We start from the raw sequence: 25,972 nt of genomic DNA, 5'->3' as shown, positions 1-25,972 counted from the left end.
CAACCCCCAATTCACAATTCACATTTCAAGGAGAGAAAGAAGGGTCTAGTCTCTTTAAAGACAAGACTGAATGTTCTGTTTATAGAACAATAAATGTGCTAAAATGAACTGCAATTCACAAGGTGAGCATTAAAGTAAGTTGATTTTTCCCCCAGAATTTAGAAAGAAGGCAACTGTGATTTTAGAGGCCTACTTCCATGGCAGATTGATCCTAAACAGACCTACTTGAAATTGAAATCAATGGGACTAAGGGACCCATGTCATGTCTTCACATCACATCACAGAGGTGATATGAGACAGGTCCCCTGCTTCCAAGTAAACATATCTAGTACCGAGTTTTCTAGAGTTTGAACAATTCCTTAGTAATCTAAGGTGATATACTGAAATGGATCTCCAGTCAAGGAGGAATTAAGGAACATTGTACACAGCATCCTTCCCCAACTTTGGGAGGTACAATTCCTACTATCCCTGACCATTAGCCATGCTGGCTGGGGCTGGCAGCAGCTATCATCCAAAACATCTGGAGAGGAACAGGTTAAGAACATACAAGGAGCCAGGCTGGATCAGACCAACGGCCTATCTAGTCCAGCATCCTGTTTGCACAGTGGTCGATCACATGCCCATGGGGAAACCTGGAAGCAGGATATGGGTGCAATAGCACCCTCCTGCTGGTGTTGCACAGCAACCAGAAAACTGCCCCTGAAACTAGAGCTAATATATAGCCATCATGATCAACAGCCTTTGACAGCCTTACCCTCCAAGAATTTGTCTAATCCCCTTTTAAAACCATCCAAGTAGGGAGCCATTACTACATCTTCTGGTACTGAATTCCATAGTTCAACTATGTGCTGCACAAAGAAGTACTTCCTTCTATCTGTCCTGAACCTCATTACCCTTCAGCTTCATGGGATCCATACACCCCCACCCCAGTTCTAGCATTATGAGAGAGGGAGAAGTGTTTCTCCTTATCTACTTTCTCCACACCATGCATAATTTTGTTGACCTCTATCATGTCTCCCCTTACTTGCCTTTTTTTCTAAGCTAAGCAGCCCCAAATGTTGTAACCTTTCCTCACAGGGGAGTTGCTCCAGGCCCTTGAACATTTTGGTTGCCCTTTTCTGTACCTTGTTTACAGTTTAGGGAAGGCTAGTATCCAGTATTTGGAATACAGGACATGAATATCAAGTGATTTCATAGACTTGCAGACATACGTTGTTGTTCTTCCACCCACGACATCTGAACTGTGCTTAAAGCTCCTAGTCTTTTACACCAAGGTTTTGTACACTACTCACACCAGAATCCTTTTATTAAAATATAAAACTGTCACAGATGAATTTCTTCATCCTTGGAATGACATTCAGCCTGAAGCACTTTTCGAGTAATCGCTTTACACAAAGTCAAAAATCACATACTAGTCTTGCATGATGAATCTTAGGCTCCATCATACCAATTGCTTCTGTTTTAAAGAACTAGCTGAAAGAGGAAGCTTAGATAATTTTTAAGTTTTGAGAAACTACACTTTGATTATTCAGAAACATGCATTAATAAGTTCTTTAGAAAACAGTTATTTAAACCATTTCACTCTCTCCTTTCTTGCATATATCTTAAGAAATCAGCTAGAGAAGAAACAGCCCCACGTAATCAGTTTTTCTTTGTAATACATCAAAAGTATGTATTATATTCAGATTTATAAATAATTGTAATGGGGAAAGAAATAACAACACACCCACACCATCAGCAAAAACACAATAAAGTATATTTCACACATGCTGGCTTCATGCAGTAACCAAACATTTGTTGTTATCCCCACTGATCCCTTTCCAATACCATCCGGCATGAATATAGGTCTTGTCAAGGGGTGGGGCGGGGCTGTCTCTCACACTGTGGTGAGCTGAGCAGCAGGAACCACCAGTGTGAGTTCCATTGCAATATGAAAGCTCTCTCCCTCCTTCATGTCCTCTGGCATGCACATGAAACTTGGAGGTCTCACCAACTGTCCCGAGCCATTAAAAAGCTAGAAGCAGTGTAAGACATTACACTGATTATGCATGCTTCACAGGTTGGCACAGCATAAGAGACCTTCCCTAACCCTTCCCACGTTTTCAGAGGTAGAAGACTCGGGGCGGCAGCGTGGGTGTGGCAGGGATGTCTCTCATATTGTGCTGGGCTTTGAGGCAGGCAAAAGCAGTGTGAGCCTATCGCATTGCTTCCATTAACTCCAAAGCTCAGACTAACATGAGAGAACTCAGGGCCAAACACACATTATTTGAAAGACATAGCTAACAGCCGTATTTTCATTTTTACTCTAGAATGGGTGTCAGGGCCCCAATACAGATCAGGACCCTAGCATGGGAGGAGGGGAATTTTATCCCTCCCTTGCAAGTGAAAACTCTATTGCAAAATAGTGATCAATTTGCTACATATAGATATCTACTTAGAAATGTAGGTATTTATGCATCTATCTACACACAGACACACACAACACAGAGCAATGGATATTAATGCTTCTAGAACAGGTTATGTTCCTGAGTAAGTTTGTGATTTATTTATTTAGATTTATAAATAATTGTAATGGGGAAAGAAATAACAACACCCCCACGCCATCAGCAAAAACAGAATAAAGTATAATCAAATTGAAGTTCAATGACATTTCCCATTCCTCTAGGGTTATAAAACTGAAGCCTCAGACACATTTGGCTTTCAAACAGTGATTTATAAATTGCCGTTTACAATCACCTTATAATTGCACTAAATTCACAGCCGCTGTCTTCTGCACTAATATAAGATAAGATACTTTGCCCTCTTTATGCAATAAATAGTTTTAGCGTGCATAAACTGTACTGCGTTTGTTGCCATCTGAGGCACATTCATATATAACAACAATAAAAACAACAACAAATACATCCTTGGCCCATCACAGAATAAACTGCAGGCAAGTCTACTTTTAAAAGCAAGTTTTTTGCAATGCTGAAAATATTGTCTGAAAAATAAAGGCCATAGTAACAAAACAAAATGCATTTGGCCTTTCAGGGATTCCTGAAGGGCTCCCTAGAATAATAAATTACAGAACAATAAAAATAATGCTAACAGAGCAATTCCTTGTTCTAGTAGTCTTTTGTTCTAAGACTATGAAAATGCACAGTTATGACAAACACTGGAGCAATTAAAAAGGCAACTTCCACTTTAGCAAGAAGATCAATACGTTGAATCTTTTTAAGTAGAGGATTTATTCATTGCTTGCCACAACCCAGAATACATCTTAAAACATTTTATGAAAGAATTCCTGTAAATTAAACCTAACTATTCAATTATTGTTCTTGACATCACCAAAAGAGCTCAAGGTCTTGAAAGAGGGAAAAGATATAACTCAGTGAGTAGTTTATCATAAAAGGGGGATTTTTGTTCGCCCCTTTCCGCTTCCTATGTATAATATGAGACTGCACCTATAATGAGCTCCGGAAGGGAGCAATCCTATGGCCACTAGACAGTGGCTAGATGGACATAGGATATCTGATTTTCCGGGAACCGACCTCCCCTCAATTCCGCGCTGTCTCTGAGGCAGTGTGGATCAGCTGCATGCTCTGCACTCACAAGAGGAGCACGGAGAGGCCGAAAAGGGGTGTTCCAGGTCAGGGAGGGCGGAAATGCCTGTACAACACATCCAGTGTGTCGTACAGCAGCTTCCTCCCCCACTCAGCCCTCCCGTGGCTACACAGCTGCAATCGGCTGTCTAGCCCAAAATGCAGGGCAGGAGAAGCACGGAGGGAACAATTGCCTCCATGCCTCTCCTGCCCTGCATTGGATAGGCGGTCGCCTCCAAGTTGGGAGGCGGCCGCCTATCTGAATAGGATTGCTCCCTAAAAAAATTAGTAGATTATCCCCAGCATCCTGCTTATCTGAATGTAATACTTTTTACCAATCATTGCAAACTTTCACACCTACATCATGTAAAGGGAAAGAGGGCTAGAAAATATAATTTATTATCTTGCCTCATATTTCATCATGTCCCTTACTAGCTGCTTGAGATATTATTAAGACAAGTGCAAGTGTATCCAGTTCCCCCTACAAATGAAAGCAGGGGCACCCCAAAGAATACAAGTGAATTATAACTGATATTTCCCTACACCAGAAGCACCACTTGGGGAATGAAGTGTTGACCAGACTTCTCTTTTAAAATATTTCACTTATTAGAAAACTAGAAGGTAAAAGTGTTTTGATAAAAAGAAACGTTAAATGCCTCCTGACTTCGTTTAGATCCTTTGTAAATGCAAGGAAAAACAAAGGATGGAGAAAAAAATTGGGAACAGAGGGAGAAGCAAAGTTCCCCAGTTTGGAAACATGCTAGCCTATCTCAATCCCCTTCTAGTTTTGCCTTACCTTGTAATAGTCAACCCTAGCCATTCCATTTGCCACTTTCCTCCCTCACTGTGTTCCCGCCCTTTCATAAAATACAACGGTAAGAATAATAAAGTAGAAATGCAAACTTCAAACAAAAGTTAATGCCAGCTGAAAAACAGGACGTACAAACTGTCTGGAGTTCCAAATAATTCTTCTGCTGGACCTATGTAAATCCATTAAAAATCCAGAATATAGCTTGCTTTTTAGAAGGCAGAGCCCATTTATGCACTGCTGTTTAGGGCCAAAGTAGGTGTTACCTGCAGATGTGTGTAACAGTACTGATACCCACCCCCCTTTTAACCAGGAAGAGTAGTTCCAATCCCTTTTCAGTTCACAACTGCCTTCCGCAAACAATACATAAATGAAATAGATAAAAATAAAAACTCTCATAGCAATCCCGTATGGGTCAAAAATCAGCTCGAGGAAGCGATTTTGAGCTGTAAAAGGACAGGGCACAAGATGGTTGAAAAGCTTCTAAGAATCCACCTCCTTCTGGGTTCTTAGCATGTTCCAGGTTGCTTTGGATTTGAGTGGAGAATTACAGAACTTCACTTTATATGTCATGTAGGGCTAAGGGCCAAAACAGACATTACTTTAAACTTGTGTCTAGCAGGTATGTCTTTAAAACAAAACAAAAAATTACTCTACAGTAGATGCAGAGAGGGGTGATCCATATCTTAAAAGCTTTTCTACCTCCATGCTGGGGGCCCAATCGAGATTAGGGCCCCTGCACCTACGCTAGAGTAAAAATGAAAAAAAGATGTAGTTGATAGATGTAGATTTAAAGTAATGTCTGTTTGGGCCTTTAGTTCTTGAACTCCTATCTGTAAAATAGGAATGAAGGTGAAATTCTATGGATATATGCTGGATATGAACGAGGTAAGAATTATGAGGTAGCATATGAAAATGCAGGCTTCTGTTCCACTAACTGCTCAGCTAGGCACTTAGTTTCTCTTTGCAGTGCCCTGTATCACTCATTCATTCATTCATTCATTCATTCCATTTATATCCCGCCTTTTTTCCTCCTGCAAGGAACTCAAGCGGGCTTACATTATTCTCCTCCTCCTCTCCATTTTCTCCTCACAGCAACCCTGTGAGGTAGGTTGGGCTGAGAGTCTGTGACTGGCCCAAAGTCACCCAGTGAGCTTCCATGGCTGAGTGGGGACTAGAACCTGGATCTCCTGGCTCCCAGTCCAATGCTCTAGCCACTACACCACACTGGCTCATATTTATATGTTGACAATTTCTGATATCCCACATCGCTAAATGTAGACTCTTAGTACTCAGTAGTGCAAAGCTCTTGTAATACAGCAGTGAAAAATCTATGGAGAAAACATTGTATATAAAAAAACCAACCCTTTCAGTGAGAGCTTAAAGTGGTAAATGTAATTGGCAGTAAGCTTTAATGGATACAACTAACAGGAGTTGCATTAGGGCAGCACAAATTAGCCCATTACACTCAGCTTGCAAACCATGCACCCAGAGACATATAAATAAAAGAGTTCTATGGAATGGTGGACCTGCCTGGGAAATTAGCACATTTATTTACTGCTGTACACTTTAATGGCAACTTGCATTCAACACTTCTTCAGTGCAATGTAAGCTATTCAAAGGGCTACACAAATAATAGAAAAATGAGTTTCTCTTAAAAACGGATTTCTCTCTGAATCACCAAGAATCAAATGTATACGTTAATAAGGAAGCAAAAGCAGCAAGGTGTGCTACAATAAATGGATTTGTTTAAATTTACTAGGCTTGTGTGACAAGGATGGAACTTCTAACCACTTCTCCTCAGAGAAGGGGTGGGGAGTGGGAGCGATTTTTTGCGCTGCTTCCTGAAAAGAAGCAAGATATGGGGATGGCTGGGGGTTTTGTGTGGCTGCAGGGAGGGGTGAATGGAGATAGCTATATTTACCTGACTTCCCCTCCACACACACCCACACACCCACTTTTAAGTTAGTACATTTTTGGCAGCCACCATGTGGAATAGCAAGAGAGATGCTGTGCCTCCCATAGGACTTGTACTGGCTGTGGGATTATTGTTCCTCCTTCCTATATCATACTGCCCCAGGTTAAGGTCAGTTAGGTCAGAGGAAGACTTAGAAATTTAGCCTTAGCCAAATGCAGTGTGAGTTAAGAATTTAGTGGGCACTCTGAAGCAGCTCTAAAGAAGGAAAGCATCCTCAAACGATCAAAGTCCCAAAGCTCAACAGGACAGGAACAAGAGCTCTTCTCAAGGCCTGGCAAACTCAACACAATCCTGTGCGTGTGTGGGAGGGAGGGAGAGCAGAGAGAGGACAGATTTTTCTTGCCTTAGCAAAATGTTGGCTATTAGTAGGGAGACAACTGTCCAGAGCCCCAAGCCAGGGAGGAGGGGTTCCCAGAAAAAGGTGTGGTGTTAAAGAGAACTACTCCAGTGTCCCAAACCAGGGGTCCCCAACCTTTTTGGACCCAGGGGCACATTTGGCAATTTGAGTAAGTGCTATGGGTACCACCACCATGGTTCCCATGGAGTATGTGGCTACTCCCATACTGGCTGCTGCGGGGGCCTGGATAGTTAAAAGTGAGTTAAAGAGTTGTGTGTATGGGAGAGAAATAGCGAGGCTGCGAGGGAGAAGTAAATAGCAAGGCAAAGGGGTAGAGGAGAGAGAAACAGCAAGGCTGGGAGAGGAGAGAAAGAGCAAGACAAAGAGGTAGGGAGAGAAATAGCAAAGCTAGAGGCTGGAAGGGAGGGGGGAACAGCAAGGCAAAGAGGTAGAGGGGAGAGAAATAGCAAGGCTACGGGCTAGAAAGGGAAACTACTCTAACATTTCCTAAGGTTTTTATTTTTTTAAAAAAGCACAATTTCTATGAAGGAGGTGGGGAGTGGAGAGCCATGTGGTCACTGCTGGAGGTTCCCACAGGCGGTATGGCATCCTTGGGTGCTGCATTGGAAACCCCTGTCTTAAACCAAGAGGAAAAGAAAGAGCGTAATACCTAGCACTCAAACCAATGCACAGCCTTTAATAAAGTTGTTGCTCATTTAAAAAGTCAAGTTAGCATCTTAACTCTTTAGTATGTGCAGGTCTGGGACAAACATCTGTTTCAGAGCCAAACAAAACAGTCTCCGAATCACGCATAGTGGAGCTATACTTTCCTGCAAGTGTGTGTGGCCCAGATCTGGGAAAGGACCATGCTGCTTTGAGAGAGAAAGGTTTAAGCTTCCCCTACACCTGTTCCCCAAAGATGGAGAAGCTCCATACAGTCAGTAAAAACAAGACCTGGAGCTGACTGTGGCTCAGATCATGAGCTGCTTCTTGCAAAATTTCGGCTTAAATTGAAGAACGTAGGGAAAACCACTAAACGATTCAGGTAGGACCTAAATCATATCCCTCATGAATACACAGTGGAGGTGAGGAATAGATTTCAGGGATTAGACCTGATAGACAGAGTGCCTGAGGAACTATGGGCGGAGGTCTGTAACATTGTTCAGGAGGCAGCAACTCAATCCATCCACAAGAAAAAGAAATGCAAGAAAGCCAAGTGGCTGTCTAATGAGGCTTTACAAGTAGCTGAGGAAAGAAGGGAAGCGAAAAGCAAGGGAGAAACGGGAAGATATATCCAACTGAATGCAAATTTTCAGAGAATAGCAAGGAGAGACAAGAAGGCCTTCTTAAATGAACAATGCAAAGAAATCGAAGAAAACAATAGAATGGGAAAGACTAGAGATCTCTTCAAGAAAATCGGAGAGATCAAGGGAACGTTTTGTGCAAAGACGGGCATGATAAAGGACAAAGAAGGCAGGGACCTAACAGAAGCAGATGAGATTAAGAAGAGGTGGAAAGAATACACAGGAGAACTATACAGGAAAGATCTTAATGTCCCTGGTAGCCATGATAGTGCGGTCACTGAACTTGAGCCGGACATCCTAGAGAGTGAAGTCAAGTGGGCCTTAGGAAGCATTACTAACAACAAAGCTAGTGGAGATGACAGTCTTCCAGCTGAGCTATTTAAGATCCTAAAAGATGATGCTGTTGAAGTGCTGCACTCAATATGCCAACAAATTTAGAACACTCAACAGTGGCCACAAGACTGGAAAAGGTCAGTTTACATTCCAATCCCAAAGAAGGGCAACGCCAAAGGATGTTCAAACTACTGTAGAATTGCGCTCATTTCACATGCCAGCAAGGTTATGCTCAAAATCCTACAAGCTAGGCTTCAGCAGCATGTGAACCGAGAACTACCTGAAGTACAAGCTGGGTTTCGAAGAGGCAGAGGAACTAGAGATCAAATCGCCAACATTCGCTGGATCATAAAGAAAGCAAGAGAATTCCAGAAAAACGTCTATTTCTGCTTCATTGACTACACTAAAGCCTTTGATTGTGTGGATCACAACAAACTCTGGCAAATTCGTAAAGAGTTGGGAGTACCAGACCACCTTGCCTGTCTCCTGAGAAACCTGTATGAGGGACAAGAAGCAACAGTAAGAACTGGACATGGAACAACTGATTGGTTCCAAATTGGGAAAGGAGTACGACAAGGCTGTATACATTCGCCCTGCTTATTTAATTTATATGCAGAGTACATCATGAAACACGCTGGGTTGGATGAATCACAGGTCGGAATTAAGATTGCCGGGAGAATTATCAACAACCTCAGATACGCAGACGATACCACCCTAATGGCAGTAAGCGAACAGGATCTAAAGAGCCTCTTGCTGAGGGTGAAACTGGAGAGTGCAAAAGCTGGTTTGAAACTCAACATTAAAAAAACTCAGATCATGGCATCTGGCCCCATCACTTCCTGGCATATAGAAGGGAAAGAAATGGAAGCAGTGACAGATTTTATTTTCTTGGGCTCTAAGATCACTGCAGGCGGTGACTGTAGCCATGAAATTAAAAGATGCTTGCTCCTTGGGTGGAAAGCTATGGCAAACCTAGACAGCATAGTAAGAAGCAGAGATATCACCTTGCCGACAAAGTTTCGTATAATCAAAGCTATGGTTTTCCCAGTAGCAACGTATGACTGTGAGAGCTGGACTATAAGGAAGGCTGAACGCTGAAGAATTGATGCCTTCAAACTGTGGTGCTGGAGAAGACTCTTATGAGTCCCCTGGACTGCAAGGAGATCAAATCAGTCCATCCTAAAGGAAATCAACCCTGAGTGCTCATTGGAAGGACAGATACTGAAGCTGAAGCTCAAATATTTTGGCCACCTAATGTGAAGAGAAAAGTCACTGGAAAAGTCACTGATGCTGGGAAAGATTGAAGGCAAAAGGAGAAGGGGACGGCAGAGGATGAGATGGCTAGATAGCATCACTGATGCAATGAATATAGACTTGAGCACACTCCGGGAGAGAGCGCAGGACAGGAAGTCCTGGCGTGCTATGGTCCATGGGGTCACGAAGAGTCGGACACGAAAAACAAGAACAACACCTGTTCTCATCCTGAAATTCCACCCCCACCCCCCGCAGGGGTATTAAAAAAAAGAGAAAAGGTAGAATGTTCTGGAGGCTTTGTTCCCTTTTAAACTCATCCCATCCTATGCATGGAGCGTGTGTAATTTTGGCATGAAAATGGGTAAAGCTTAAACCTGCCCCTCCCAAACCACCACGGTCTCGATCCGAATAAGGGCAGCACACACCTTCTGAAGCTGGGAAAGCAATCACGCATAGCTCCACTACGTGATTAAGAGAACATTCCATTTTGCCCTCAGATTCAGCATTTCAATCAAAAACAGTTACTTCAAATTCAGCACTCACACAAAATGACACGGAAGTTTATACAGTATCATATTCAGAATATTTAAAAGAGATCACTTGCACTCGTACATGAGGTCCCAAATGTTGCAAACCCCACCAGTATGTGAACTTCAGCATTCAGATTTATAAAGACAGTGGAAGTAGTTAAAACATTCATGTTACTGTGAAGCATACAGCAGCAAATCAATACACATTTGCATTACAAACCGTTATATATAATGAAGAAATAGGATCTTTGCCAATACACACCAGCTGAATTTTTAAAATTGCTTTCACATCTCTCCCAGAGCACATGAAGATCAAAACATGGCCTGGATTCCATATTGCTACTACTATTATTCCTACCTTTTCTGGAGATGGAGGAGGATTAAACTTCTTTGCACAGACTAAAAACACATCAGGCTGTGGCTTGCCATCCTTCACTTCAGGGTCATCTCCCAACACAATATGATGAAATAAATTAAAGAAGTCTTTGTGTCGACTTGTTTTCATTTCAAATGCCACTCGAGACGAGCTAGTGGCAACAGCGATGGGTATGTTGTGTTGATGTAGATGGAGGATTAGTTTTTCAACTCCTGTGAAACAGAAATATATGAACACGTTAAAATACACTTGTCTGAGCAAAAACTGGAGGTGACTGATTTACTGGTTATGTTCTTTCCTGTCATACACACTTCTTCCCACTTTCTGCCTTACCTCACCTTTGCTGTTAAATGCATACTCAACAGGTAGCATTTGTTGTTTCTACCTATATTGTAGCTGTAATGTGTACATATATGCAGTTAACACTACATAAATTTAAGTGACACACAGAAAAACTTTACAACTACACAAATGGAATCCCCAAAACAGTACTCTAAGGGTTATGATAATGGGAAATTTCATGCAGATTCTCTCCCCACATACTGAAATGTGTTAGGCAGGGTCATGGGGACAGACAGACTAGCAATGTCACTGCCACAACAGCATGCCATAGCCATGCCCTCTGCAGTGGAAATGCTTTCCCAACATCTGCACATTCAGTTGGCATGGGAGGGAATCTCCACACATAATGACATACATGCGTAGAGCTCTCCATGTAAGGGCAGGACAGACAGACCCTGATTCAGCCAGGTCTCCCCACATGGAGGAACACTAAACATGTACATTGGTTTGCAAGGAGAGAGTCTTTCCATGCCATCTGACCACATGCCCCCACAAACAGCCTCACATGTTCTTTCAAGATGTGTGGAGGTTGTGTGAACCTCCCTTATCTCAACACAACTAGGTTCACACGTGACATTCACTTGGTACAGCACAATTATCACCTTCTATAATCTTCTTGACCCCAGCTCTTACTACACCCAGTTCATACACACACTCCCCAAGGAACTTAGGAGATTACTTTACACTGAATCTAACCACTGGTCCATCTAGCTCCATACCATCTGCACCAACTAGTAGCAGCTTCACGGGGTCTTAGGCAGGGGACTTTCTCAGCCCTAACTGGATATGCCAAGAATTTAACTTGGGACCTGAGCAAGACAGCAGCACAGCAGCAGCTAGACTGGGAAGCCAAGCTAGACATGGGCAAGGCAGAAGAAGGCCAGCAAGTGTGAAGAGAAAAACTCCAAAAGCCACCTTTAGAAAGCATGACGCCCCGGGTAACGGTTGGTGGGGGTCTGAAGACAGAGCAGCTACTGGACCAGATTGAAGACTTTAAGAGAAGTCTGGTAAACCATCATTAAAAGTCCAAAATGGAAGTCAAACCTAACTAGAATATCAAGCTCTCACTGCAAGGCCTGTGTGTTAACTGGGGTGGACCTTGATAGGGGAATAGGATTAACTTTGGTTAGAGTAAGGAACTGTAGCTTCTATAACCTGATTGATGGTATCAGTAACATAAAAGCCCAATTTTTAAAGAAACCATAAGTTATTCTTATTCTATTCCTTTTTAATAAAATATTATTTATCTTTGTTTATTATACCTGTACCTCCGATTTGTTTGTCTCACACCTAATGACCTAATCACACCCCTTAGGTAAAAGGGGTATATTAAATAAGGGTAGCTAGATTTATGGTAGCAGCAGAAAAGAATGGTGTGATAACCTATGTGGGTTTTCTCCTTTTTGGTGTTAGTAGCAGTAGCATTGCCCCAGTGAGGGGGATGTTTCTCCACACCTAATGGCTATAGCAGTGGGATTACCCTAGAGTAGAGGGCCCCATTTAGGGTGTCCTGTTTCTGCACAGATGCATATTTAGTAGGCTTGATATAGTTAAGTAAGGTGAAAGGATCAAGCTTAAACCTCAGCAAGTTTAAACAATGACTCATCACACATGTCCAATTAAGAACTTTGAACACAGACATAGAGGGAAAACAACTGACAGAAGTATCTCTCATGGGACTATAGAAGCTTTCAAAAAGGAACCATTCAGCATTTTCTATTTGAAAGTTCTGAAAGATACAGAAACCAAAATACTACAAATTAAACTTTTTCTCCTTCTCCCTTCCCTTCCCTCTTTGTTCTTATTTTATCATTCCCCTGGTGCTTCTGTTCCCTCCTCTTTTGAGTTGGCTGAAACTGGGATGACAATAACTATTTTGGTGGGCAAGATTCTGTTATTTGCATATTGTGCTTTCCACAAAGTCTTCACCGTGTATATTCTACTATCACAGAATGCACAAAAAATGTTTTAAAATATTTTTCTAACTACTGGACCTGACCTTGTGATTAGTGTTGTATGTTTCCTGGAACCTTCCAAACACAGTAGCGGCATTTTAAGCCACTTGCATGCCTGGACACAAGAAAAATGAAACTACTTCTGTTTCAAGAAAGAATTTTAGGAGGCATTCCCCCTCCCAACCCCACTGCACAGCATAATTAATGCACTGTGACTATACAAAGTAATTAAACTGTCTGTTCTATACTAGAACTTCTATTCTGAAAAGTTGTAGCACTTTTACACCAATAAACACCCATTTAGAAATTATTTCAGATTATGCTGCAGGTTTCATTTACAAGGCATAAAAACAAAAATACCAGATAATCCCAGGTGCACTAAAGGAGATGTCTCTGGTGAGATACAGGATGGTGTTTCCTGCATCCCAGTGCTTCTGACGATTTGCAAGTTCCTGAGTCAAGAACAAAACCCAAAATAATAAATACAACATGGCCTATCACATTATATTTGAAAAGCTGGACCCCCAAAGTCAGATTTCCCCCTTTCCCCCTCCCTTTCCCCCCTTCTACTTAAAAAGTAGGCTTTAACTATACTTGACTGATAAAAGTGTCAAGGCATAAATGTAAAAATAACACATTTGTATTACATTCAGATTTCATTATAGAACAGGGTTGTTCAGTCGTTCAGTCGTGTCCAACTCTTCGTGACCCCATGGACCATAGCACGCCAGGCCTTCCTGTCCTGCGCTCTCTCCCGGAGCGTGCTCAAGTCCATATTCATTGCATTGGTGATGCTATCTAGCCATCTCATCCTCTGCCGTCCCCTTCTCCTTTTGCCTTCAGTCTTTCCCAGCATCTCTTCACATTAGGTGGCCAAAATATCTGAGCTTCAGCTTCAGTATCTGTCCTTCCAATGAGCACTCAGGGTTGATTTCCTTTAGGATGGACTGATTTGACCTCCTGGCAGTCCAGGGGACTTGTAAGAGTCTTCTCCAGCACCACAGTTCAAAAGCATCAATTCTTGGGCGCTCAGCCTTCCTTATAGTCCAGCTCTCACAGCCATACATTACTACTGGGAAAACCATAGCTTTGATTAGACAGACCTTTGCCGGCAAGTTGATGTCTCTGCTTCTTACTATGCTGTCTAGGTTGGCCATAGCTTTCCTCCCAAGGAGCAAGCGTCTTTTAATGTCATGGCTACAGTCACTGTCTGCAGTGATCTTGGAGCCCAAGAAAGTAAAATCTGTCACTGCTTCCATTTCTTCCCCTTCTATATGCCAGGAAGTGATGGGGACAGATGCCATGATCTTCGTTTTTTTAATGTTGAGTTTCAAACCAGCTTTTGCACTCTCCTCTTTCACCCTCAACAAGAGGCTCTTGAGATCCTCTTCGCTTTCTGCCATTAGGGTGGTACCGTCTGCATATCGGAGGTTGTTGATAATTCTCCCAGCAATCTTAATTCCGACCTCTGATTCATCCAACCCGGCATTTCTCATGATGTACTCTGCATATAAGTTAAATAAGCAGGGTGACAATATGCAGCCTTGCCGTACTCCTTTCCCAATTTTGAACCAATCGGTTGTTCCATGTCTGGTTCTTACTGTTGCTTCTTGACCCTCGTACAGGTTTCTCAGGAGACAGGTAAGGTGGTCTGGTACTCCCATCACTTTAAGATTTTGCCACAGTTTGTTGTGATCCACACAATCAAAGGCTTTAGCGTAGTCAATGAAGCAGAAATAGACATTTTTCTGGAATTCTCTTGCTTTCTCCATGATGAAGCGAATGTTGGCAATTTGATCTCTAGTTCCTCTGCCTCTTCGAAACCCAGCTTGTACTTCCGGTAGTTCTCGGTTCGCATACTGCTGAAGCCTAGCTTGTAGGATTTTGAGCATCACCTTGCTGGCATGTGAAATGAGCGCAATTGTGCGGTAGTTTGAACACTCTTTGGCGTTGCCCTTCTTTGGAATTGGAATGTAAACTGACTTTTTCCAGTCTTGCGGCCATTGTTGAGTGTTCCAAATTTGTTGGCATATTGAATGCAGCACTTTAACAGCATCATCTTTTAGGATTTTAAATAGCTCAGCTGGAAGACTGTCATCTCCACTAGCTTTGTTGTTAGTAATGCTTCCTAAGGCCCACTTGACTTCACTCTCTAGGATGTCCGGCTCAAGTTCAGTGACCGCACTATCATGGCTACCAGGGACATTCAGATCTTTCCTGTATAGTTCCTCTGTGTATTCTTTCCACCTCTTCTTAATCTCATCTGCATCTGTTAGGTCCCTGCCTTCTTTGTCCTTTATCATGCCTGTCTTTGCACAAAACGTTCCCTTGAGATCTCCAATTTTCTTGAAGAGATCTCTAGTCTTTCCCATTCTGTTGTTTTCCTCGATTTCTTTGCATTGTTCATTTAAGAAGGCCTTCTTGTCTCTCCTTGCTATTCTCTGAAAATTTGCATTCAGTTGGATATATCTTCCCGTTTCTCCCTTGCTTTTCGCTTCCCTTCTTTCCTCAGCTACTTGTAAAGCCTCATTAGACAGCCACTTGGCTTTCTTGCATTTCTTTTTCTTTGGGATGGATTTCGTTGCTGCCTCCTGAACAATTTTACGGACCTCCGCCCATAGTTCCTCAGGCACTCTGTCTATCAGGTCTAATCCCTGAAATCTATTCCTCACCTCCACTGTATATTCATCAGGGATATGATTTAGGTCATACCTGAATCGTTTAGTGGTTTTCCCTACGTTCTTCAATTTAAGCTGAAATTTTGCAACAAGAAGCTCATGATCTGAGCCACAGTCAGCTCCAGGTCTTGTTTTGATTGACTGTATAGCGCTTCTCCATCTTTGGCTGCAAAGGACATAATCAATCTGATTTCGATATTGACCATCTGGTGATGTCCATGTGTAGAGTTGTCTCTTGTGCTGTTGGAAAAGAGTGTTTGCTATGATCAGCGTGTTCTCTTGGCAAAACTCTATTAGCTTTTGTCCTGCTTCATTTTGTACACCAAGGCCATGCCTGCCTGTTATCCCAGTGATTTCTTGACTTCCTACTTTAGCATTCCAATCCCCTATGATGAAGAGGACATCTTTTTTTGGTGTTAGTTCTAGAAGGTGTTGTAGGTCTTCATAGAACCGATCAACCTCAGCTTCTTCGGCCTCAGTGTTTGGGGCATAGACTTGAATTACTGTGATGTTGAATGGTTAGCCTTGGATTCATACTGAGATCATTCTGTTGTTTTTGAGATTGTACCCCAGTACTGCTTTTCCCACCCTTTTGTTGACTATGAGCGCTACTCCATTTCTTCTAAGGGATTCTTGCCCACAATAGTAGATATGATGGTCACCTGAATTAAATTCGCCCATGCCTGTCCATTTTAGTTTGCTGATTCCCAAGATGTCGATGTTCCATCTTGCCATCTCATGTTTGACCACCTCCAGCTTACCTTGATTCATTGATCTGACATTCCAGGTTCCTAAACAATATTGTTCTTTACAGCATCGGATTTTCTTTTCACCACCAGACACATCCACAGCTGAGTGTCCTTTCGGCTTTGGCCCAGCCGCTTCACTCTTTCTGGCGCTACTTGGAAATACCCTCTGCTCTTCCCCAGTAGTATATTGGACACCTTCCGACCTGAGGGGCTCATCTTCCGGCGTCATAGAACAGGGTATATCTTATCAAAGAGAAACCTGTCCTCCACACAAAAAACTTGCTGTACTCATGTAGGCTCTCCATGTGGTTTAGAAACCTGAGTGTTCTGGGACTTACCTGGGTCTGGGACTTCTCACAGAACATAAGCAGCATACCAACCATGTGCCTACAGTCCACAAGCTACCTGAAAAATTCTGCTTTTGCCGCATGTACATTTGACAAGCCTGACTTTCCTACTGCTCAACCTCTGTGAAGCACAGCAAACAGCCTGCTTCCGAAATTCAGCTCATAGGCATAGTCAGTATGACACTGAGTTTGGGTTAGGGGCTGTTTCTTCAGTTAGAGAAAAACAAACGATCTCACTCTAAGCCAACTGGCTTCTTGCTGCTAGTTAATACTCTCCAGTTTCCAAGGTTTCTTCATGATACAACTGGGCTAGACAAGCAATGATCCTGAACTGGATGAAGTTGTGAACTGGATAAAATTGTGGATGAAAGGCATCCACAACTTTATCAAAAACGAAGCTGTACCACCATTTTTAACTAAACAGTAACTTAAGATTACATGGCACCAGACTCAGGGTCACTACCCGATACCCTCAGGCAGGTGCCAGAACCGATTGCTGCTAGCGGTTACACTGTGACCCCTGCTTTGCACCCTCCAGACCGCAGCTAGAATCGCTGCCATCTTAGTTTCCCCAAAATGTCCTTCAGAACTTCCTGTGTTCTATGGCATTTAAAAAGCACATTTTTGTAACCATGTTTTTGGGGGGTGGGCACCATGCCTTTTTTTAAAAACCAGAATACCACAGAACAATGGAACTTGCAGGGCATGGGCTTTTGGGAAACTTAACATGGTGAACATGACTGCACTTTGGACGGCGCCCTGCTGAGGGCCCTCTCGACCCTGGAAGCCAGCAGTGCATGGCACGTTTGCACTCCACGGGCCTTCCAATCTCGACTTTTCTAGATTCTGAAGTGAAACAGCAACAATGCCTTCCCGACTCAACTTGCTTCTACCAATGGCGATTTTATGTGGCAGCTTACATGCTTGAATGTGCATTAAAAAAAAAAAAAATTCCTGCACATTTAAAACGTGTGTGTCAGAAAGAACACAAGGCTAGACCTTTATCCTTGACATGCTAGTTCTCTCTGTTCAGGAATTCTTGGAAAGAAATTTGGTACGGAAGCATGTTCAATCATATGATCACCTGCATGAAGTCTAAAGTGCAGCTTTACCATCTCACTGAGAATTAGGTCTTAATAAGGAGCTGCAACAGCATGACACTTCCTGTAGATGACACCATGTTTATTGTATTGCAAAATCTATACAGACTTTTGGAGCACTCAGCTTCCACCTTGTTCTTGTGTCCTGACCAATTAAACGTAATTATAATACTTATTGGTGTTTCCCATCAGACAGGATTGCTAGGTGTTCGTTAAAATTAGCAATCTAGAAAAGATAGTGTAAGAGGCTCTTCAACATCTTATGCTTAAAACAATTATTACAAACTGTGTCTTGGTGGTGCAATGGCCCAGGGATTTAAAGAGAAATTTTAAAAATACAGAATCTGCTGTTTTCTTCTAAAAAGAAAGAAAAAGCAACAGATGTATCGGGGATGGATTGTCAAGAAGAACATAATTTATTCAATTTCTTCTGTTTCTTTAAATCATCTTCAAATGTAACAAGTACATGCGAATCACTAGACGTGCAGGCTGGAAACACAGAAGCCCCATTTTAAGTGTATGACAAAGTAGTACAACAGTTTTTAGAAAGTCATTAATATGCTTATTTGGTAGTCACATTCAACAACCTGTGTAAAAGACAGCATTACTCCCAATGGTAAATCCAATGAGCAACAATTCTGTTATAATGCTTTTTAGTTTAGGAACTAGAACAGAATAAAAAACAGTAGCGGAAAACATATAATTGAGGGCAGTTTCACAGTGTATCCCCCTGCATAAACACACAGTATTTCTACCAACCAGTGGTTTATGTGTAATTAATTCTATTTGAAATGGAAAAAAAGCAAATTCCCATCATCCTCACGACAGGGGCATCCTAAATAGCTGTGGAGTTGTGTATTGGTTTCCTGGCACCAAGGTAAGATCCATTTCAAACTCTTTGGTATGTGTAATGGCCTTAAACAATCATTCCCAGAAATCTGTTAATTCTACTCAGTTTCTTTTTTTTAAAAAAATGATCACAACTTTCAATTTAAAAAGACAGATATGAAAGGTTATTGTGTAGCAGCTTTTCTGTACCTTTCAAAAAGCATGAGCATTACTTCATTAAGTATGAATTATTGAGTGAAGGCAAGCACTGGAAATAGGCCAGATTCTGGCACATGGGGCTAGTACAGACCTCCCCAAAGTAGTAGTGAATTAAGAAACATTTCTGATTTCCTGCTTCTGTGTAACAAAGAGGGAGTCATGGACATCACTGCTGGTTAAAGATCTACATATTGGTGTCAATTCACCCAAAGATCTTGTGGCTGTTTTTCCCTCCGTGCTTGTGTGGATGCACGGAGAAACACGTGACTGAAGGAGACACAGAAGAGAAAACAGCCATGTGCAGCCATGTTTACAGAAACAGCCCCATCCCATCAGCTTTGCATTTCTCTAGTTAATATATCTGCACTCATGATATATCACACACACAATTTCAGTGTTTAAAGAATATCAGTAGTTTTATTTGTTTTTTGCAAAGGTGTTCTTTGCAAAAAACCTCAGGCCTATGAACCAAACCTGTGATCTCAAACCTGTAGTTCCCAGCCAACCTGTGGCCCCAATCTGGCCTTCCAGGGTTCTCCAAATGGCTACTCTACTCCCCCTTGCTCTGCCCTCCCCCCCCCCGTTTCCCCAACTGCCAATTGTTTGCTGATTTCCCAGCATTTGCACAGTTTTGTCCCAGTTCTAAAAGGTTAAAATACTTCTCCTAAGGCTCAATTACTGGAAATAAGAGCTTTAAGCTAAAATATGCTGGTATATTTGATATTTTGGTCAAATCCCTTTTGCCTTTGACCCCCGCCTACCTCTGCAATGCAGGACCTGAGTACTTCACCGAAACCAAATTCACCCCTCAAGCTGAAAGAGGTTCTACACCCTTGTTTAATGTATCTATTCAAAGTATGGTGTGATACAGGGTCTAGACATTTTGGGCTGGTTTACTAGCCAGGCATTGTTTGTGCTCACGACGTTCCCCTTTCTTTCTCAAATTCTTCAGGGATATGCCAAGAACGTGTGGGAGGAGAGGTGTTGACCTCCCACATTGTGCTGTACTTCTGCAGCAAGCAGAGCTGCTAGAAGGACTTATGCCACGCTATCTACTCCAATGACTAGCACAAAGTTAGAGAAAAGGCACTCTCATCATCAGAACGGTCTTTTCGGTCACTTGGCACTGGGCTTTCAAGAAAGCAGAAGTGATGCAAGTCCATCTTGCTGCTTCTCCAAAAGCCCACAAAAAATTGAAAGGCTGACTCTTGCCCAACCCACCACTCATGCCGGAGGGCTGGCAGGAGTATCTTCTCTCTCCCTAACACTTCAATTTCCTGAGGGAAGGAAACACTTTGTGCATGGGCATCCGGGGCCCAGGGAGTCAGACAGAATGAGGCATCCACTAGTGGTAATAGGATTTGCAGAAGCCAGAGAAAATATCTAGGAACAGTTTGAAATATGTTGTAACTAGCCATTTAGATATTCAGAGCTGTCAAGAAGAAGAATATCACATGTTTTCCCGCTCTAGCTCACTGCCATGTGCAGAAGACAACAGATGGAACTGCTGAAAAGTGCATCATATTTATTATTCTATTCTTGGAAGAAATCTCAGTAATTCTTTTTTAATGACAATTTTCTTCAAACTTCCAAGGCAATAGGAAAACAACCAGGCACAAGAGAAATGCTATTTTGTGAAGGGAACAATTAGAATTAATGCTACCAGGATTTAATTTGTTATGCACAAATCTGGATAGAAAAAATTACAAACCTGGCATCAGTGCAGCTGTGGGAAATATTTTTTCTTGCTTAATTTTACTTTCATGCACTAGTTCTTCTTTGGTTATTGGAAGGTCTAGGGCATCTCGAATTATCTCTGCTCCCTCCAATGTTTTTTTACCCATTGCTAAGGATTTCACATCCCAGGTATAGGTCTTTCCAAAGCGATCACAGATTTCTTGGAACACAACACTATAAAGATGTTCGGTATCTGAAGAGGAAAGGAAACCAGAGTTAGGGACATTATGCTAGATTCTGCACCAATGAAACATCAACACATTGAATAACTAGAGACAGAACCCCAAATCCGGGACATTCTAATTTAAGCAATGGCGTTTGTAAAGAACATCTGAAGTTTAAAGCAGTAAACTCTGGCTTTCAAAAATCAACGCTTTATATACGTGCTTGCTTTTTGAAGAAAATGACCCAGCTTGGACATTGTTAACAACCTGTCCTTGGGTTGTTTACCGTGATGTCCAAACAGGGAATTCTGGGTTCTGGAGGATGAACTACTCAAGAGTTTGAAACCATCGGTTGTTACGACATGTGAACCAGGCCAACATCTTCCCAGATCCTGTTTTACAGTAAACCCTCAGTGGTAAACAAAGGTAATGATTAGGAGTGAAATGTTTGCCAACATATAGTTTTACATTTGCTTGCATACACTACAGTGCTGAATCAAAATATTTGGTCTACAGTTTGAGGAGGGCATTTCAGGGGGAAGACAAAATCCCCACCACCACCATTGGGGGGGGGGAATCCAAGAAATTTCAGGTCAGGGGTGTGCTTACCTTTAAATATAAGGTGGCCCATGATTTCTTTCTTTTTTTTAACAGAAAAAAAAGCTTTGCCACCACTTCAAGAAGCGATGCAGCTGTCCTCCTCAGCAGCCCAACAGCAATCCCTTTGCAATTTGGGACAATGCCCCATGGAAACAACTCAATGGCATAATGTAGTGTCACTCCTGGGGGCTGGGGAAGATGGCTGACCCAATGGCCCATATTAATTACAGCCCATAATAGTGAGCTACAACATACTACTGTGGGCTGCAACATACAAGTAAGAGTTTTAAGTCTGTCTTGCACATATATAACTACATGTGTGCAAACAAAGCAATGCCTTGATTGGAAGGTGATCTCTATCTTGGGACTGTAGATGACAAATGAAGAAGGAAATCTGGCACTCAAGAGATGTCATTACATATTCTATTTAAACTATAATTTATTTTTCAAGCCTCTGAACAAGACTTTCTAAGTTCTCCAAAAGATACGGCAGTTTTCATTATATTGCTAGTGGCACCACTACACTTACATCTGGTTATATTTCCATTACAAACCTATAACCTATAATCAAGGGGGTTTAAGAATGAGTACATTCTCTGCAGGCCACATTCATGCATATACAGTTTCAGCCTAAGGATCAAGCCTTCCCTTGAATTCATTCATTTCAAAAGGAGACATGCAAACATACCCCTAAGAATACAGTTTTTCTGAGGCTCTTTTTTAAAAAAGCAAGGTTTGGGAGCACTTCTTGAAGGAGGAATTGGATCAGGAGGACTTCTGATAGTGTCTCTTCCATTTCTGAGTTACAGTGCCTTGCATAAGTATTCACCCTCTCCCCTCTTTTGACTTTTCCACATTTGGTTGTGTTACAACCTGGAATTAAAATGGATTTATTTAATTGGCATTTGTACCATTTGATTCACACAACATACTTAACACTTTGAGGGTGCAACATATTTTTATTGTGGCACAAAAGTTAAACAAAAGCAAGCTGGCATTTGTTAGTTGCATAAGTATTCATCTCCATGAGTCAATACTTGGTAGAAGCACCTTTGGCAGCAATTACAGCTGTGAGTCTTTGGACGTAAGTCTCTACCAGTTTTGCGCATCTGGATCCTGCAATTTTTGCCCATTCTTGACAAAATTGCTCAAGCTCTGTTAGGTTGGATCAGGACTGTTGGTGAACAGCAATTTTCAAGTCTTGCCACAGATTCTCAATTAAATTGAGGTCTGGGCTTTGACTGGTCCATTCTAAGACATTCTAGTTATTGTTTTTAAACCATTCCAGTGTAATTTTGGCTGTGTGTTTATGGTCACTGTCCTGCTGGAAGGTGAACCTCCGCCCTAGTCCCAGGTCCCTTGCAGATTGAAACAGGTTTTCCTCTAGAAATGCCCTGTTTTCGGCTCCATCCATCTTGCCTCAATCCTGAGCAGTTTCCCAGTCCCTGCTGATGAAAAGCATCCCCACAACATGATGCTGCCACCACCATGCTTTACCATGGGGATGGGGTTCTCAGGGCAATGAGCATTGTTGGCTTTGTGCCACACATAGTGTTTGCAATAAGGCCAGAAAGTTCAATTTTGGTCTCATCAGATCAGAGAACCTTTTCCACACGTTTGCTGTTTCTCCCACATGCCTTTTGGCAAAATCTAAATGTGATTCAGTATGTTTTTTTTCAGCAATGGCTTTCTTCTCACCACTCTTCCATATACCCCAGCTTTGTGGAGCATCCAGGTAATAGTTGTCACATGGACAGTTTCTCGCATCTTAGCTGTGGATCTCTCCAGCTCCTTCAGAATTACCACTGACCTCTTGGTTGCTTCTCTAATGTTCTCCGTACCCAGTCACTGAATTTTGGTGGACGGCCTTCTCTAGGAAGTGTAACTGTTGTGCCATATTCTTTCCATTTTGTAATAATGGATTTAATGGTGCTCTGAGGGATGCTCACAATTTGGGTTGGGGGGTTTTTAATAACCCAACCCTGATTGGTGCTTCTCCAGAACTTTATACCGAAATTGTTTTGATAGCTCTGGTCTTCATGATGCTGTTTGTTTAGATATGCTCTCCAACAGACTCTGGGGCCTTCCAGAAACAGGTGTATTTAATTTGAGATTTATTTCTTTAAAATATTTCTTGGCTGCCTTTCAGGGCAGAAGCCCTCCTAAGGTGGCTTACAGCAATAAAAAACATAAAAACAGTTAAAATATTAAAAGTGATAAAAACATAAAAACAATAAAAACAACAATAAGTCAACAATAAAACCAGCAACAATGTTAACAGCAGTAACAGCAAAAATAGCAGTCATATCAGGAGAAGGCCAAGATAAAATAACATGTGTTCAAGGCCTTCTTAAAAGTCTGCAATGACGGAGCATGGCGGAACTCTGATGGCAGCTTGTTCCAAAGGTGTGGGGCCACTGCAGAGATCAGGTGACACTTGAATTGCACACAGGTGGACTCCATCGAACTACTTATGTGACTTCTGAAGGCAGCTGGTTCCACCAGAGCTTGCTTGCTTGCTTATTTATTTATTTATTTATTTCATTTCTATACTGCCCAATAGCCAAAGCTCTCTGGGCAGTTCACAAAAATTAAAACCAAACGGCACACAATAAAACAATTTAAATTATATAGAACATTAAAACCACAATATAACAATACAACCACAATAAAACCTAGCAGCAGTGCAGGAATTTAAAATACAGATTTAAAACAGCAAAGCTAAAAGTCTAGAAAGCTAAAATGCCTGGGAAAATAAAAAGGTCTTCACCTGGCGCCGGAAGGAATACAATGTAGGTGCCAGGCGAACCTCACTAGGGAGCTCATTCCACAGTTGGGGGGCCACAGCAGAAAAAACCCTCCTCCTAGTAGCCACCCCGCCTCACTTCCTTTGGCAGGGGCTCATGGAAAAGTGCCGCTGAGGATGATCTTAAGGTCCGGGCAGGCACATATGGGAGGAGGTGATCCTTCAGGTAACCTGGCCCCAAGCCGTTAAGGGCTTTAAATGTTAATACCAGCACTTTGAATTGGGCCCGGAAATGGACTGGAAGCCAGTGCAGCTGAAAAAGTACTGGTGTGATATGAGCTTGCTGGCCAGTCTCTGTTAACAATCTTGCTGCCCTGTTTTGGACCAGCTGAAGTTTCCGGACCATTTTCAAAGGCAGTCCCACGTAGGGATGACGAAGAATTTCTCCACGAATCTTCGGGAGGCCGAGTGCCGACGCATTCGGCCCCCCAGAAGTGTTGGGGAAATTCTCCGCTCCCCCCCCCCCCCCGGGATGGCACTTACCTTCGGCGAATGTCCCTCTCGGCGGCGGGTCCCGGTGGCGGTTTGGCGGGGGCGGCGGCCGGTCTCCCTACTGGCTGCTGCCGCCACCATTACAAAATAAAAAAGTACAGTAAAAAAGAAACACACACACACCCGTGATAGGCTACATGACGATTTACGTAGCCTATCACGGCTAGATTTCCAAAGTCAGCTGTGATAGGCTACGTAAATCATCACGTAGCCTATCACGGGTGACTTGGGGGGGGGGGAAAGCGCGTACGCAAATGGCGGCGCCCCATGGTGCTCCTTATTTGGACAGGGGTAGTCTACATAAAGATTTACGTAGACTACGGCGAAAATAAGGGAACGCTATTTGCGTAAATCTTTACATAGACTAGACGTGCCAAAATAAGGAACGCAAATGGCGGCGCCCATGGGTGCCGCCATTTGCGTATGCGTGTTTTTTTTTCCAAAGTCACCCGTGATAGGCTACGTGACGATTTACGTAGCCTATCACGGCTGACTTTGGAAATCTAGCCATGATAGGCTACGCAAATCGTTACGTAGCCTATCACGGGTATGTGTGTTTGTTTTTTTACTTTTTTTTTCGCGGCCGGGGAGATGGGGCGCTCCTCCCCGGCCTGAATTTCGCCGGCGAGGGATGGGGCAGCTCCCCCCCCGGCCTGAACTTCGGGGGGAGAACCGAAGCGCCTCCGCCCCACCGCGAAGCAAGCTGCGGGACAAGGTAAGTCCGTTTCGTCCATCCCTAGTCCCACGTATAACACATTGCAGTAATCCAGACGAGAAGTTATCAGAGCATGAATAACTATAGCTAGGCTATCTCTGTCCAGATAAGGGCGTAGTTGGTATACCAGCCAAAGCTGATAAAAAGTGCTCCGTGCCACTGAGTTCACCTGTGCCTCAAGTGACAGTTCTGGATCCAAGAGCACTCCCAAACTACAAACGTGATCCTTTAGGGGGAATGCAACCTCCTCCAGAACAGGTTGAATATCACCTAGTCGGGCAGACGAACCACCCACTAACAGTACCTCCATCTTGTCTGGATTGAGTTTCAGTTTATTGGCCCTCATCCAGGCCATTACTATGCCCAGGCCCTGATTCAGAACAGCCACTGCCTCACCTGGGTTTGATGAGAAAGAGAGGTAGAGCTGGGTGTCATCCACATATTGATGGCACGTCAGCCCACACCTCCAGATAATCTCCCCCAGTGGTTTCATGTAGATGTTAAGCAGCATGGGGGATAAAATAAGAGCCCTGTGGAACCCCATGGCATAATTGCCATGGCACAGAGCAATAATCCCCCAGCACCACCTTCTGGAATCGGCTACCTGAGTAGGAGCAGAACCACTGGAGGAGTTGGAGCAGTGCCTCCAACTCCCAGCCCAACCTATCCAGAAGGATACCATGGTTGATGGTATCGAAAGCCGCTGAGAGGTCCAGGAGAATCAACAGGGTCACATTCC

General features: G+C 42.8%; 1 protein-coding gene across 8 annotated transcripts in view; it reads right to left on the bottom strand.

The window, feature by feature from the left end:
- PUDP (pseudouridine 5'-phosphatase) overlaps positions 1 to 25,972 on the bottom strand; it is a 120,066-nt gene that overhangs the window by 62,652 nt on the left and 31,442 nt on the right. For 7 of the 8 annotated variants that reach the window (XR_014789187.1, XM_084844262.1, XM_084844261.1 and 4 more), the window contains exons 2-3: positions 20,431 to 20,649; positions 10,484 to 10,713 (exon numbers count right to left, since the gene is read on the bottom strand). Coding sequence is in view for 6 of the 8 variants with exons in the window: in XM_084844262.1 (XP_084700388.1) it covers positions 10,484 to 10,713; positions 20,431 to 20,649 (449 nt within the window). In the remaining 2 variants the exon portion in view is untranslated. Of the gene's footprint in view, positions 1 to 10,483; positions 10,714 to 20,430; positions 20,650 to 25,972 lie in introns of those variants that run through there. The other variant, XM_084844259.1, reaches the window with a different exon arrangement.

This window comes from Heloderma suspectum, chromosome 3 (genome assembly GCF_057233095.1).
Source record: "Heloderma suspectum isolate Gila_16-S chromosome 3, 16-S_ref, whole genome shotgun sequence".
Taxonomy (NCBI): Eukaryota; Metazoa; Chordata; class Lepidosauria; order Squamata; family Helodermatidae; genus Heloderma; species Heloderma suspectum.
This window is presented reverse-complemented; position numbering and strand designations above follow the sequence as displayed.